The sequence below is a fragment of the Malania oleifera genome, chromosome 3, assembly GCF_029873635.1.
Source record: "Malania oleifera isolate guangnan ecotype guangnan chromosome 3, ASM2987363v1, whole genome shotgun sequence".
Lineage (NCBI taxonomy): Eukaryota > Viridiplantae > Streptophyta > Magnoliopsida > Santalales > Ximeniaceae > Malania > Malania oleifera.
In genome coordinates this window covers 63,450,086-63,465,758 of record NC_080419.1, presented here as the reverse complement: position 1 = coordinate 63,465,758, position 15,673 = coordinate 63,450,086, and the positions used below count along the sequence as shown (strand labels likewise).

Sequence of the window (15,673 nt, the reverse complement as noted above, 5' to 3'; positions counted from 1 at the left end):
ATCGGATTGGTTTAATTTTGTTTTATTAGTTGTTTTATTTACTCATGAGAAACAGTATCTTGCTGAAGGTTGTAGCTGTGGACTGCTCACTTCAGCTTTTCCTTGATGACAGTCTTGCTAATGGGGAGGGATAAAACATTATGATATTTGAGAAATAATATTTGTTGAATTTTTCTATTTACTCATTCTGCAATTTATGCATCAGTAGCAAAGCAAAACCATGCTGCTGAAGTTATTAGGCCTGTCCCCAAAAATCCCGAATTTTTAATGTGAGTTGGGACTCCTGCATGGTTGATGGAATTTCTTTATTTAATGGAAATTATATTTTTTTATTTTTTAATCTTTTCTTTTTGGAATCATACCCGTTACCATTAGTTGGTTGCTAAGTAAAGCGATCTACCTCATATGTTAATTTGTATGATAATTTTTCCCCTTTTAATATTTTTTGTTTATCTTTTTCTTGATATGGATGGATAAAATACATGAAGGCATGGACGATGCATTATTGACAATATTTTAGCAGCCATCTACATTTTATTTTCATTCACAAAACCACTTGAATAGGACTTTAAAAATCCAAATTTGAAAAGAAATTTGTTTCATTTTTTTTTTTTATAGAATTTCTAAATATGTATTTGTGAAGTGAAGAAGAAACTATTTTATGGCCATACCAAGGGGATTTTGGTCGGATAGGTTAAATCATAACTGTCTTATTAAAATTGAGCGACACCTTTACATTTTGGTATCAAAGACTATCCTAAAAGTATGATTATGTGGATGGATTGTACATATAGATGTAACCACCTCTGATGAGAACATACCCAATTCTATATTCTTTATTGTTTCATCAAATATGTAAAAATAAAATAATAGACATTCATATGGTGAAAACAATGGCCCATGTAGATGAAGAATGTTGTTTAGGAAAAAGAGAGAATGAAATCATTCTCTATTGCATATTCTCCATATATAAATAATATTAAAAAATAAAAAAATATTATAATATAATAAAAAATTCACAAATATCAAAATGTTAATGACATATAAAATCAAAATTTTGTTCATTGATTTGACACTTTTTATTTTCTTTCTCACTCTCCTTAATCACCAAACATGAAGAAAATGAATTCATTTAAATTTTATTTTATTTTCCTTAATATTTCCAAATCTCAAATGGGCCTTATGAATCCATAAAATATTTCACATTACTTATAATAAAAATACTTTATATATATATATATATATATATATATAGAACTATAATTAGCATATTATAATTATTTTATTCCTATAAATAGGCAATTCACAAACTAATTACACTTTTTTTTTGGTTGCGTTGGAATCGAATGAAACTGAGAGGAATGAAATTAAATTTTTTATTTAATTTTGTCATTCTTTCCATTCAAATTTTCATTCCATCATTTTCTAACACTTTGCACGGGATGATAGATGTATGGTGATTTATGGAGCTTGCCTTTGGTGATTTAGATATTGAAACAATGTTTATGTGGTATGTTTGTTTGAGCAATTTCTAAACAAATTTCAACTTCCTCTTTTGCTAGTAGGAATTGTTGGATGTGATTGAATCGGATAGAATTTTCATTTTGATTTGGTTAGGCTTCAAATTGAATTTTATTGAACTTCTTGGAATTTTGCATGCTTTTAGAATGTTCAATTTGAATATGCTAGTGATCCTTTTTCTTTTTTGTAAATTTTTAATGGTGGAGAGATAGAACATATGCTAAATTGACAAAGAAACTTTTAACAGACCGAAACAAGCAACGCGTTCTCAACCATAAAGCAAATAACATAGTGATGACCACAGAAACTATCTTACATACCAAAGCACAAGATTGTCTTTTTAAAAATAAATGAAAGGGAAAAAATGCTCTCTAATGCATGATAAAACATAAACAAAAAATTTGATGTGAAACAATGGTACTACTTTGATACTATGTAGATTAGTAGTTGCGGAGTTATTGAAAAAGAGGATAATTTTGTTGTGCACGTGTAAATATTCTAGAAAGGGCTTAGAGAGGAGAGCTCAAAAATTCCTAAGAAGTTTAGAGTGGATTGTGGTGGGTGAAGGTATTTTGATGGATGTAACCAAAGGAGAGAGAGAGAGAGAGAGAGAGAGAGAGAGAGAGAGAGAGAGTATAGAGAGAGAGAGAGAGAGAGAGAGAGAGAGAGAGAGAGATAGATAGATATAGAGAGAGAGAGAGAGAGAGAGAGAGAGAGAGAGCTTGATGGTTCAAGTCCCCAAAAAAGGTCTTTGCCAAGGTGGGTGAAGGAATTTTGATGGATGTAAGGATTCTTTGAACTAGTTAGAATACGAGAGAGAGAGAGAGAGAGAGAGAGCTTGATGGTTCAAGTCCCCAAAAAAGGTCTTTGCCAAGAATAATCAGTGGTATTTGTAAAAGAGTGATAAACTGTTGCAAGGTGTGATCTTCCAATAATAGATTGGCGACATTTCAATTAGTGAAAAAGATATATTATTTGAACGAATTTGACAATGACACATGGTTTGAATGAGAAGAAAAAAAAAAAAAAAAAAAACACTAGTGTCATGAATTGAACAACTTAAGAAAAGGCTTAGGGGTAGAAACCCACTTAGCGAACCTTGACTTGAGTCCACTAAGAAAAAACTCTCTATAACATCCCAAGACTAGTGTGTCTCTATGGCCACATTCGCTATTGATATTGACCTTCTAGGGCAAGGTAGTAATTTTATGCATTTACATTTAGCCCCTTTACAAAACAAGAAGTTATTTTTCAATTATCTCGAAGAAATTTCTGTGTATTAAAATTTGTTAAATGCAATCATGTAAATTATGCAAAGATATATATATATATATATATATATATATATATATATATATATATTTGTAAAATTAGGTTAAAGTTTAAACTTTCAAAAAATAAGAGATGATAAGATCTTAGGGTATGAAAATAAGAGATGATAAGGACAAGGTAGGGAATCCTACTCCTAGTAGGACTATAAATCCCAATCCAATTCTTAATAGGAGAAGCTTCCATACTTTTGCTTTTAGAAATTTCACCTAAAAGGAATTAAGGACACAGGAAAGTTGAGAGAGAGGAGAGAGGAACATGTCTTAAATGGACTACCCTTCAAGTCCAAGTAAGAAAAAAATTTATCTCGATTTTTTTTTTAGAAGATGATTCTTACGTGGATTGTGCGCATTAAGGCATTTGTAACTTCAGTAAGAATTTTGTGTGTGAATTGCAGTGGTGTAGGGCGGTCTGGAGAGTTTCATAAGGCTCGTGTGGCCACAAGGAGATTTGGGAGTCCTGTGGGAGTTGTATTTGTTGTGAAACTCGGGATTATTCCATCTAACTTCATCACAGTTTACTATTGCACAAGTGAATAGAGAGTGAATGATTGTGCAAAATTACAACAGGTAAATTCCCAAGGAAGTGGGGGGTCACAATGGATCGCTTAAGTCCTACTTTCCTAGATAGAATTTTCCTTAGACATGTAATTAACACAATATATTACTACAACTATACTCGACAATAGCTAACTACTGAATAGATGAAAGGAAGAACACCAGAATTTAACGAGGTTCGGCTAATTGTGCCTACGTCCTCGACACTATCAACTAATATTCCTCTATTGCAGAAATATTAAAAAAGGAGAGAGAGGAGAGAATGTGCCTAAGAGAGAAGTAGGCAAATTTGGGGATGAATTTACAAATAGAAGTGATGGGTTTATATAGGTTATAAAATGACACTATTACAACAACTCATCACTTACCATTGAAAACTAGCCCACCATTGAAGACTTTTATGGCAATCTCAAGTTCAACAATGATGAGCCTCTAGAAATGAGTCATAATTCAACAAATCTCCACCTTGGCGAAATTCCATCTCTTAAAATCTCTTATGGATTCCATAGTGTCTTCAAACGCGCTTGTAGTGCCAATCTTTCAATTTTCAACAATGTTGATCAAGTTCAAACAATGTTGAAACTTGACCACAGTCACTACTTTTGTCATCATATCAGCAGTATTCTCAGTGATTCAAATCTTCTGGATTACTACTCCACCTTCTTCCAGAATTTCTTAAACAAAGTGATATCGAACATCGATGTGCTTTGTCCTTGAATGGTAGACTTGGTTTTTTGCTAGATGGATAGCACTTTGGCTATCACAATGCACCTTGATGTGCTTCTGTTCAATTCCCAATTCTTTCATCAATCGTTGAAGCGAAATTGCCTCCTTCGTAGCCTTTGTGACTTCCATATACTCTACCTCTGTAGTGGACAAAGCAACTGTTGACTGTAAGGTAGACCTCCAACTAACCGGCGCTTTTGCAAGAGTAAATACATAGTCAGTAGTTGACCGACGCTTATCCAAATCACCAGTGTAGTTAGAATCACAGTATTCAACAATACTATGACCATCTTGCTTATCCTACTCAAATATCAGTCCAACATCTACCATATACAAAATGTATCGTAGAATCCATTTCACAACTTACCAATGTTCCTTTCCAAGATCATGCATATACCTGCTCACAACTCCAACGGCTTGTGAAATATTGGGCCTTGTACACACCATGGCATACATCAAGCTACCAACAACACTTGAATATGGTACTTTTGACATGTATTCTCGTTCTGCTTCAGTTTTGGAGACATAAATGCATTCAGTTTGAAATGAGGAGCAAGCGGAATACTAACAGGTTCTGACTTCTCATTCATACCAAAAAGCTTCAATACTTTCCTTAAATATTATTTTTGAGTCAAATAAATTCTCCCCAATTTCCTATCTATACTTATCTCCATATCGAGAATCTTTTTGCTTCACCTAGATCCTTCATCTTAAACTCCCTATTCAACTGAGCCTTCAGTTTGTTAATTTCTGTTTGACTCTAAAAAAAGAAGATATATGTAAGATCTATCTTGTCGCTTGCAAAAATACACACAGCGATCATATTTTCTTCTTATGTACTTTTGCCCCATCATAAACTTGTCAAATCATTTGTACCACTGCCTTGGAAATTGCTTTAATCCATGCAACAATTTTTCAAGTTTGCACACCATATTTTCTTTTTCAGCAACTTTGAAACCTCCTGGTTGAGTCATGTAGATTTCCTCTTCCAAGTCTCCATGTAAAAATGCAGTTTTTACATTCAATTGAACTAGTTCCATATCCAATTTATGTACCAAAGTCAATAAGATTCTAATGGAGGAATGCTTTACTAGTGGAGAAAATACCTCATTGTAATAAATTCCCTCCGTTTGTGCGTAGCCTTTAGCCACCAACCTTACTTTGTAGCAAACACTATTCTTGTCAGGAAATCCATCTTTCTTTGTATATACCCATTTGCACCTAATTGCCTTCTTTCCCTTTGGAAGACTAACAAGCTTCCATGTTTGATTCTTATGAAGGGTCTGCATTTCTTCATTCATGGCTCCCCTCCACTTTTCTTCTTCTAAACTTTCGATTACTTCATTGCAAGTGACAAGAGTATCATCGTTTGCAATTGGAGATGCATAAGCCACCATGTCAACAAAGCGAGCAGGCTTTCTAATTTTTCTCTTTAGCTTACTCAATGCAATAGATTCATGTTGCTGTGGAGGTTCTTGGGTGGACACCTCTTCTTTAGGGGACTCTTCTTCTACTATAGGAGAGTCTTCATTTTCTGGGAAAACAATTCTTTTATCAAACACCACCTGTTTTGGAGCACCATCTGTTTGCTCAACACTTTCTGTTGTCACCTTTTTTAAAAAAGTAGATTCATTAAAGGTAACATCCCTGCTGAAGATTATCTTCTTTGTTTCTAGACACCAAATACGATATCCTTTTACTCTAGAGGTGATTCCCATAAAGATTGCTTTCTTAGCCCTCAGATCCAGCTTTGATTCCTTGACATGATAGTAGGCAGTGGAACCGACTACATGTAAGGAATCATAATATGCAACAGGCTTTCCAAATCATTTCTCCAATGATGTTTTACCAAAAATAGCGGTAGATGGTAGGCGATTGATGAGGTGGCAGACATATGTTACAGCCTCTGCCCAAAATTCTTTACCCAACCCAACATTGGACAATATACACCGAACCTTCTCCAATAATGTTCGATTCATACGTTCTGCCACTCCATTTTGTTGTGGTGTACTTATCACTGTGAAGTGTCGTGCAATACTTCTTCTTTGCAGATTTTAAGAAATGGATCACTTCTATATTCTCCACCATTATCTGTATGGAGGCGCTTGATCCTTCTGCTTGTTTGAGTTTCCACCATATTTTTCCATTTAAGGAAGACTCCTAACACTTCATCCTTAGTTTTCATAGTATCATGGATTGCAGTACCAAATTTCACTTTGTTTACTTCCCTTTGATGCAATGTTCACAGAAATCTAGCTTGCAGGTCTTTGCTCCCTTTAATAATCCTAGATTTGTAAGAAGTCTCAAGGATTTTTCACCTGCATGCCCCAAGCGTATATGCCATAACCTAGTTGCTTTTATTTCATTATCATTAGTGGAAACTATTGCTGCCGTCCCAATAACTGTACGACCTTGATAGTGATACAAGTTATTGTTCTTTCGAATTCCTTTGATTACCATGAGTGCACCAGAGATGATCTTTATGACTTCGTTTTCTATTATTACTTTGAATCCCTTTGATTCTAGGGTTCCCACATAAATAAGATTCTTCATCAAACTTGGTACATATCTAACGCCCGTCAATATTTTGATTGATCCATCTTGATTCCTCAAGAGGACTGAACCAATCCCATGTGTGGTAAGAGGGATATCATTTGCTGTGTAGACGACTTCACCTTCTAGTTCTTTAAAATCAAAGAACCAATCCCGATTGGGACACATATGATGACTACACCTAGAATCTAGTAGCCATTTACTCGAAGAACTAGTTGATGGCGTAATAGCAAGTGAAAGATCTGAGCTTCCATCTTTGTACTCAGTCACATTTAAGACGGCCGTTCCTTTATCAGGTTTGCCTTTATTCTTTAGCTTTGGACAATATTTCTTCCAGTGCCCTTTTTTTTGACAAAAGGCACATTCATCTTTGTTTGGTCTGGACCTTGACTTGGATCTCTCTTTCTTTCTTCTATTCTGGCTTTGTGAATGGACTCGAACTACTAGAGCCTTGTTCGCTCCACTTGTGCTTTCAAACTTGTCCTTCTTCCTCAATTCACAGCTATATAAAGCAGCACAGACCTCGCTAAGAGACACTTTATGTAACGACCTGCTTAATTTCCACTTATACTATTATTTTTTCATTATATAATGAAACCGGTTATAACAATTCCAGCAAATCATAATCCACCTGACCGCATGGGTGCTAGGGATACATTAGAAGTATAATACGGAAGCCTAAGTAGCAGGAAACATGAAATCATATACAACTCATAATACCCTATACAATACCATCCATCACAATACTAGAGTTGCTATATTCACCGTATTTACATATATAAACCACCAAAAGAGTCCTAGAGTCATTTCCCAAAAAATCCATCTGACCCTATCACAAAATATATACTCTTCAAAGAGGGCAGATCAGCCGTAACTATCACAACGAAGCTTTATCCGCTCTCCTATCTGGGGCTCCTAAAATGTTTATGAAATTTTGGGGTGAGACACCTCTCAGTAAGGGAAATAAACTAATACAAGTGTGTGACAACATGAGTAATTTTGTGTTATACATAAAATCATATACGTAAACATATTCAATAACTGTAATAATCATTTCTGGGAAAACCATGTTTAATCATAGCATAGCAGAACATACTAGATTTCTACAAGCATAATTCATCTCTTATAATAATAATACGAAAACAACCCTGTAGGTTAGTTGGATGTTGTCATGTATTACCCCCACATAATTGGGTTGTGTGGCTCGAAGGTAGGACCTGACAATGGTTGGCCGACCATTGCCAAGTCAAAAGTACAGTCCATAAGTTCGATGGGTCTGCCAGACCTGGTCCATACACTAGGGGCGTCCACACTTCTTAAAACCACATCGACTATCCATCCTCACTCTACTCCGTACAACAGTGTTAACACAATATCATGATGATCATGAACACATAGTAGTGGTACTGTGCAAGTGCTAGCCTAGATCATGCCAACCAGGTTCTGATAACATATAGCATATAATCAAACTGTGATACATTAATATTTCATACTAGTAATTTCCAAGTTAATCATCACATCATTTTGCATTTATATACATTATGAAAATCATTGGCCCGTACGCCGACAAAACATACCCATAGATCAACCCATACATCGGCAAAACATATCCATAGCTTGGCCCATACGCCGACAAAACATATCTATAGCTTGGCTCGTACGCTGGAAAATCATATAAAACTCTCGGCTCGTATGCCGATTTTTCATTATAAAAATCTGTACCATCAACATATTCCCAGAAAATAGTAATTTATCAATAATTCTACTCATGCCACACAGAATGGGTTTTACATATATTCAGAATATTTCATCAGTTTCAACAGTATTTTCCAACATAACACATATTTACATATATATATTTCTCTGAAATCAAATGCTATAAATTATACTTATATTTTTATAAAACATCTAACTTAATTTTTCCCCTTACCCGATTCCTAAAAAAACCCCCAAAATAAACAGTCTCGCACTTGCATGGTTCCCCATTCAACACCCTTAAAATGATATTTCTTAGAACTAAACTTCAGTATTTCTACGCGTACTACACTTTCTATAACTGTCAAGAAGTCAAATATTGAGTAGAAAGCCTTATCCTAAATCTGGGATGGATTCCAAACTAGCCCCACCAACGATCCACTTCGGCAGATATGTAGAGAACTTACCTAGGAGTGTTATGGTGGCTTCAGATCGTTGAACCAAAAAAAGATCGGCCCGAAATCTTAGAGAGAAGTGAAGGGAACTGAAGGGAGGAAAAGTGAGAAGTTCTGCGGCAAAAATCAGCCAAGAAATGCCATTTAGGGCTCTTATACACTAGCCTTCGTCGACGAGCCACGTCATCTCATTGACGAGGTCAAGAAGAAAATTCGTCGAAAAACTCTTTCCTCGTCAACGAAATTCAGAGATGCCCAAAACATCCTCTTGGTATTTTCTCATCGACGAAATGCTCCCTCGTCGACGAGACCCTGTTTTCCTTATTCCTTTTTCACTTCTTTTATTATTTAAATATTATAATTTCTCCGGGTCACTACATTCTCCATTCCTTATAAAATTTCGTCCTCGAAATTTACTATTCATGTGATTCATCATCCCTGAAAAACAAACGGTCTACTTATTTTATTACTTACCCTCACTTATGGCAGAGGAATACCGTGGTTACATTCCAAGTCTTGGGAGATTACATATACAAAATAAAATTCCTCCAAAACAAACATACTACTTACTAACTATTACATGCACCTGCAAAAGAAATATTACCTAACTACTTAAGCTTCTTGAAATAATTGCCCGATACTTCTGCTTCATCTGCTCCTCGGATTCCCAAGAAGCTTCTTCCACTGTATGATTCCTCCACAAAACTTTTACCAGAGGAATGTTCTTGTTACGTAACTTTTGCACTTTCCTATCCAGAATCTGTACTGACACCTCCTCATACACTAATGAATCATTGAGCTCTAATTCACCATAGCTGATGATATGAGAAGGGTCTAGGACGTGTTTCCTCAACATGGAAAAGTGAAATACGTCGTGTATCTTGGATAATGTAGGTGACAAAGCTAGCCTGTAGGCAACCGACCCCACTTTATCTAGAATCTCAAATGGGCCAATAAACCTAGGGCTAAGTTTACCCTTTCTCCCGAACCTCATAACCCCTTTCAACGGAGCTATCTTTAGAAATACACGATCACCAACATCGAATCCCAATTCCCTACAACGGTTATCAGCATAACTCTTTTGTCGGCTCTAAGCTGCACTAATTCTATCTCTGATGAATCGAACATTATTACACGCTTTGCTGTACTAGCTCTAGCCCCACAACTCGCCGCTCACCCACTTCATCCCAAAATAAAAGAGAACAACATCTCCTGCCATACAATGCTTAAAATGGTTCCATGCCAATGCTGGTCTGATAACTATTATTATACGCAAATTCTACTAGCGGCATGAATTGAGTCCAACTACCCCCAAAATTCAATACACACGCTTGAAGCATATCCTCTAATATCTGTATCGTCCTCGCAGTCTTCCATCAGATTGAGGATGGAATGTCGTGCTAAAAGACAACTGAGACCCTAGTGCTTCCTGCAAACTCTTCCAAAAATGTGACGTGAAACGCGAGTCTCGATCTGACACAATAGATACTGGCACTCCGGGAGAACGAACTATCTCCTGAATGTAAATCTCTGCCAAACGGTTGAGGGAGTAGCTAATCTTGATAAGTAAGAAATGGGTGGTCTTAGTCAAATGGTCAACAATCACCCAAAATGGCATTTTGGCCGTGCAACACCATCGGCAGTCCTATCACAAAATCCATAGATATATGATCCCACTTCCACTCTGAGATAAATAATGGCTGCAACTGCCCGGCCAGCCTCTGGTGCTCAGCTTTTACCTGCTGGCACATCAAAAACTGAGCTAAATGCTCGGCAATCTCTTTTTTCATACCACTCCACCAATACGACTATCGCAAATCCCTATATATTTTCGTACTACCAGGATGAACTGTATACAAAGATTTGTGAGCTTCCTCTAAAATAGTCTTTCTGATCTCAATGTCGGCAGGAATGCATAATCTGGAACGGAACCGCAAAGCTCTGTAATCTGCAACACTTAATTCCTCTCTCTGACCACTCTGCACTCTATCCATCACCTTTGCTAATTATAGGTCTTCTTTCTGAGCAGTTTTAATTCTTTCCTGCAAAATAGGTTGCACTACTAAACTGGCGATACATACCTAAGAATCACTCTCAACTAATTCAATGCTGAGTCTCTCTAGATCCATCATAATTGGATACTGGATCTCCATAGCTGCCAACGTTGGTTCCCTGGACTTCCTGCTTAATGCATCAGTTATCACGTTAGCTTTCCCTGGGTGATAACTGATGGTACAATTAAAATCCTTAATTAGTTCCAACCACCTTCTTTGCCTCATATTCAGTTCCTTCTGGGTGAAAAAGTACTTTAAACTTTTACAGTCGGGAAAGATCTCACACTGCTCGCCATACAGATAATGTCTCCAAATCTTTAATGCATGTACTACTGCAGCCAATTCAAGATCATGGATAGGATAGTTCTTTTCATATTCTTTCAACTGCCTGGAAGCATATGCCATTATCTTGCCATGTTGCATCAATACACAGCCAAGTCCTTTTAAAGACACATCACTAAATGACATAACCCTCACCCCTTGATGGGATGATCAATACTGGTGCTGTGACTAGCCTCTACTTTAGTTCCTGAAAACTCTATTCACAGCTGTAGTCCCATTCGAATATGATATTCTTCCTAGTCAGTCGTGTCAGAGGCCCTGATAATGCTAAGAATCCCTCTACGAAATAACAGTAATACTTAACTAGCCCCAAGAAAATCCCGATCTCCTGGAAATTCCTCGGTCTAGCCCAATTCACAACTGCCTCAATTTTATTAGGATCCACAGAAATACCATCTCCAGAAATAACATGCCCCAAAAACACAACCTTCTCAAGCCAGAATTCACATTTACTGAATTTAGCGTACAACTTCTTTTCCCGAAGCGTCTATAGAACCTGCCTCAAATGCGCCTTATGCTCCTCGAATAGACCAGTACGTCATCAATAAACACAACAACAAACTGATCTAAATATGGATAAAAAATCCTATTCATAAAATCCATAAATACCGTAGGAGCATTCGTCAAACCAAATGGCATAATAAGAAATTCGTAATGCTCGTACCTGGTTCTGAAGGCCATCTTCGATACGTCTTCTGCTTTCACTTTCACTTGATGATAGCCAGATCTAAGATCAATCTTTGAATAAACCCGTGTATCCTAGAGCTGGTCAAACAAATCATCTATACGGGGTAGAGGATATTTGTTCTTGATCGTCACTTTATTAATCTTCCTATAATCTATACACATCCTCATAGTCCTGTCTTTCTTCTTCACAAATAGTACTGGAGCTCCCCATGGAGATACACTAGGTCATATAAAGCCCTTATCCAACAAATATTGCAACTGATTCTTCAATTCTGCCAACTCCGCTGGTGCCATTCGGTAAGGTACTTTAGAAATTGGCGATGTACCTAGAAGTAGATCGATAGAAAAATCTACCTCATGATTAGGTGGCAAGTCTGGTAACTCATCTGGAAAAACATCTTAAACTCCTTTACTATAAGCGTACTAGCAAGTTTCAATTCATTCTATGACATCTCCTTCACAAAAGTCACAAACCCTTGACAATCGTTCAGCAATAGTCTCCTCGCCTGAATAGCTGAAACTAGGTGAGGCGGGGATTGCACTCGCGACCCTACAAACCTAAATTCTGATCTTCCTAGAGGTCTGAATATCACTTCTCATGCATAACAATCTTTGCTGGAAAAATTAGCTGCTAGCCAATCCATACCAAATAATACATTGAACAAATGCATATCCAGCACTATTAAATCGACAGACAAGATTTTCCCCTGAATATCAATTGAACAATCCCGGAGCACCCTATTACACCTCATTGCTGTCCTAGTTGGTGTAGATACCGACAATTCAGTATCTAACAATTGTGTTTCTGCCCCACATAGTCTAGTGCGACATAAACGAGTGTGTGGCTCCTGAATTAAACAATGCAATAACTTTAAAAGAAAGCATACTAACCATACCTGTCACCACGTCACCCGCCATCTTAGCATCACTCGGCATCAGAGCGAACACTCTGGCTCGAGCCATATTCCTCTGTTGGCCTCCATGTGGAGCCTGATAACCACCCCGGTATGGTCTGGGAGCTGGAGCTGCATCTGGTGGTGTAGGACAATCTCGCACCATATATCTCGGTTTACCACAATGATAGCGAAACAGCTCTGCCTGCTCGACACTCTCCCCAGTGTCTCCTCCCACAAGTCTGACAGACAGGAGGACCAATGATGCAAACCTCAATCGACACGCATTAAGACCCAGCAAACAATGTTGGAATGTTTGCCCAAGAAAGCTAAAATTCAAAATTTGATAGGAAACTCCGACCCAACGTTTATAAATGAAACGTGAACCGAAAGTATAAAGTAACAAACCCCGACCCAATGATTATAGATTAATCATGAACTGAAGGAATAAAATTTGAACGCCACAAGGAAGAATCCTTGATAAGTTTGCAAGTTCTCTAAAGAACCAAAGAAGAAACAAATCCTCACTTTTCTTGATTTCTATTCAATGATCAATTCTTACAATGGTGAGATATATATAGCTAGCATGGGGGACAAGGATATTAAAAATGCCAACTTACTAGACACATTAATGACTCTCACAACTTACTAAAAACCCATGCAAGCTAAGTTGTCTTACAAATTACAAATTAAATGTAAAGATAAATAGCCAAAAAGTCAAATCCCCTAATTGACTAGCACACCATTAATAAGGGGATTACAACCATTAAGCAAGATTAGCTCCATAAAAAACATGGATTAAATTTATTAACCTTGCATTTTTCTTTGGGCCAAGCTCGGAGTGCCCCGTTTTTGAATAAGCCCAAATATCTTAAATCAGCCCATGAAGTACTTCTTCGATCTTCTTGGATTTCGCTCTGGTGATAGGCCCAAGTGAAACATGCAATGGATCCTTCAATGGTGCTCATTGATTCTCATCAGGAGGACCCTGCACTGCTTGAACCTCGCGTCCTTTAGTCTCCTACCTTCGTCCTCTGCCATGGTTTCCTCTCCTCCACTGACCCTGTCTAGGACCCTTCTGGTTGCCCGAAGATGCAGATCTCTTCCTCAATCCCTGCTCCTTTGCATCTAGACGCTCACCAACCTCTGCCAAGGCTGCTCTATCGACTGATTCAGCAAAATCCTGGATCCGTAGCATTACCACCTACTTGAATATGCTTCGCCTCAAGCCTCTTTCGAACCGTCTCGCCTTTTTCACCTCATTCGGCACGATATATGGAGCGGAGCAAGAAGGCTCTATAAATCGTGCTGCATACTGTTGGACTGATAACTATCCCTACTTCAGACTCAGGAATTTTTCCACTTTAGCCTCCCTAATAAAAGCGGGAAAATACCTGTCAAAGAATAATTCTTTAAACCGATCCTAAGTCATGGCTATCGGCGTCGTCCTTTGCTGCTCCAGAAGTCTCACAGCAGCCCACCACCTCTTAGCCTTTCTTGTCAGTCTATATATGGTAAAGAGGACCCTATGTTCCTCCGTACATTGTAGCACAGCTAAGACTTTCTCGGTCTCCTGCATCCAGTTCTCAGTGGTTGCAGGATCGACTCCTCCTGAGAATACTGGAGGATTCATCTTCATAAATTTCTCTATAATGCACCCTTGACCTGCCGACAGACCACCCTGCTCCCTAGAGCTCCTAGCAATCTCAGTCATAACCCGCTGAGCCATGCTACGTAGTACTGCATCAGAGTTCGTCCCACCTGCACCTGAGGGCCCTGCCCCATCACTGCCATTCATTTGGGAACTACCTCCTCTTGGATCCATCCTGAAAAACAACAAACATAACTCAGAAATCTTATTCTTATAATTTACCCGCTTAGCCTAGCCTCTTATCTCAACATTCTTAACTTATTCCTAACCCTAGTCTTACATTCTAGGAACATAACTCGATAATAATTTACTATGGTTTTCCTGAAATCGTCACCCCAGGAAAAACAAAAAAACCACCATGAAAGTCCTGCCTCTAGACTATAGAACAAAGCCTTAAATCATTTTCCTATACTCTAGTATCGTTTCCGCTACACTCTAAAGTCTACAGAACCTAGCAACCTAGGCTCTGATACCAAACTATAACGACCTGTTTAATTTTAACTTATATATTATTTTATTTTATTATATAATGAAACTCATTATAAAAATTCTAGTAGATCATAATCGACATGACCTCATGGGTGCCAAGGATACATCAGAAGTATAGTACGGAAGCCAAAGCAGCAAGAAACATGAAATCATATACAACTCATAATACCCTATACAATACCATCCATCACAATACCAGAGTTGCTATATCCAATGTATTTACATATATAAATCACCCAAAAGAGTCCTAGGGTCATTTCCTATAAAATCCATCTGATCCTATCACAAAATACATACCCTTCATAGAGGGCAAATAGGCCGTAACTATCACAGTAAAGCTTTATCTGCTCTCCTATCCGGGGCTCTTGAAATGTTTATGAAATTTTGGGGTGAGACACCTCTCAGTAAGGGAAATAAACTAATATTAGTGTGTGGCAACGTGAGTAATTCTGTGTCATATATAAAATCATAAACGTAAACATATTCAGTAATTGTAATAATCATTTTTCGGAAAAACATGTTTAATCATAGCATAGCAGAACATACTGGATTTCTAAAAGCATAATTCATCTCATATAATAATAATATGAAAAAAATCCTAGTAGGTTAGCTGGCTGTTGTCATGTATTACCCCTACATGATTGGGTTGTGTGGCCTGAAGGCGGGACCTGACAATGGTTGGCTGACCATTGCCAAGTCAAAAGTATAGTCTGTAAGTTCG

General features: G+C 37.5%; 1 protein-coding gene across 1 annotated transcript in view; it reads left to right on the top strand.

Moving 5' to 3' along the window:
• The window catches only part of LOC131152195 (uncharacterized), a 30,016-nt gene extending 29,839 nt beyond the window's left edge, over window positions 1-177 (top strand). Inside the window, exon 5 of the mRNA XM_058103917.1 lies at window positions 69-177. Coding sequence (XP_057959900.1) covers window positions 69-106 — 38 coding nt within the window. The 3' untranslated portion in view covers window positions 107-177. The remainder of the gene's footprint in view (window positions 1-68) is intronic.
• Window positions 178-15,673: the final 15,496 nt, after the last annotated feature.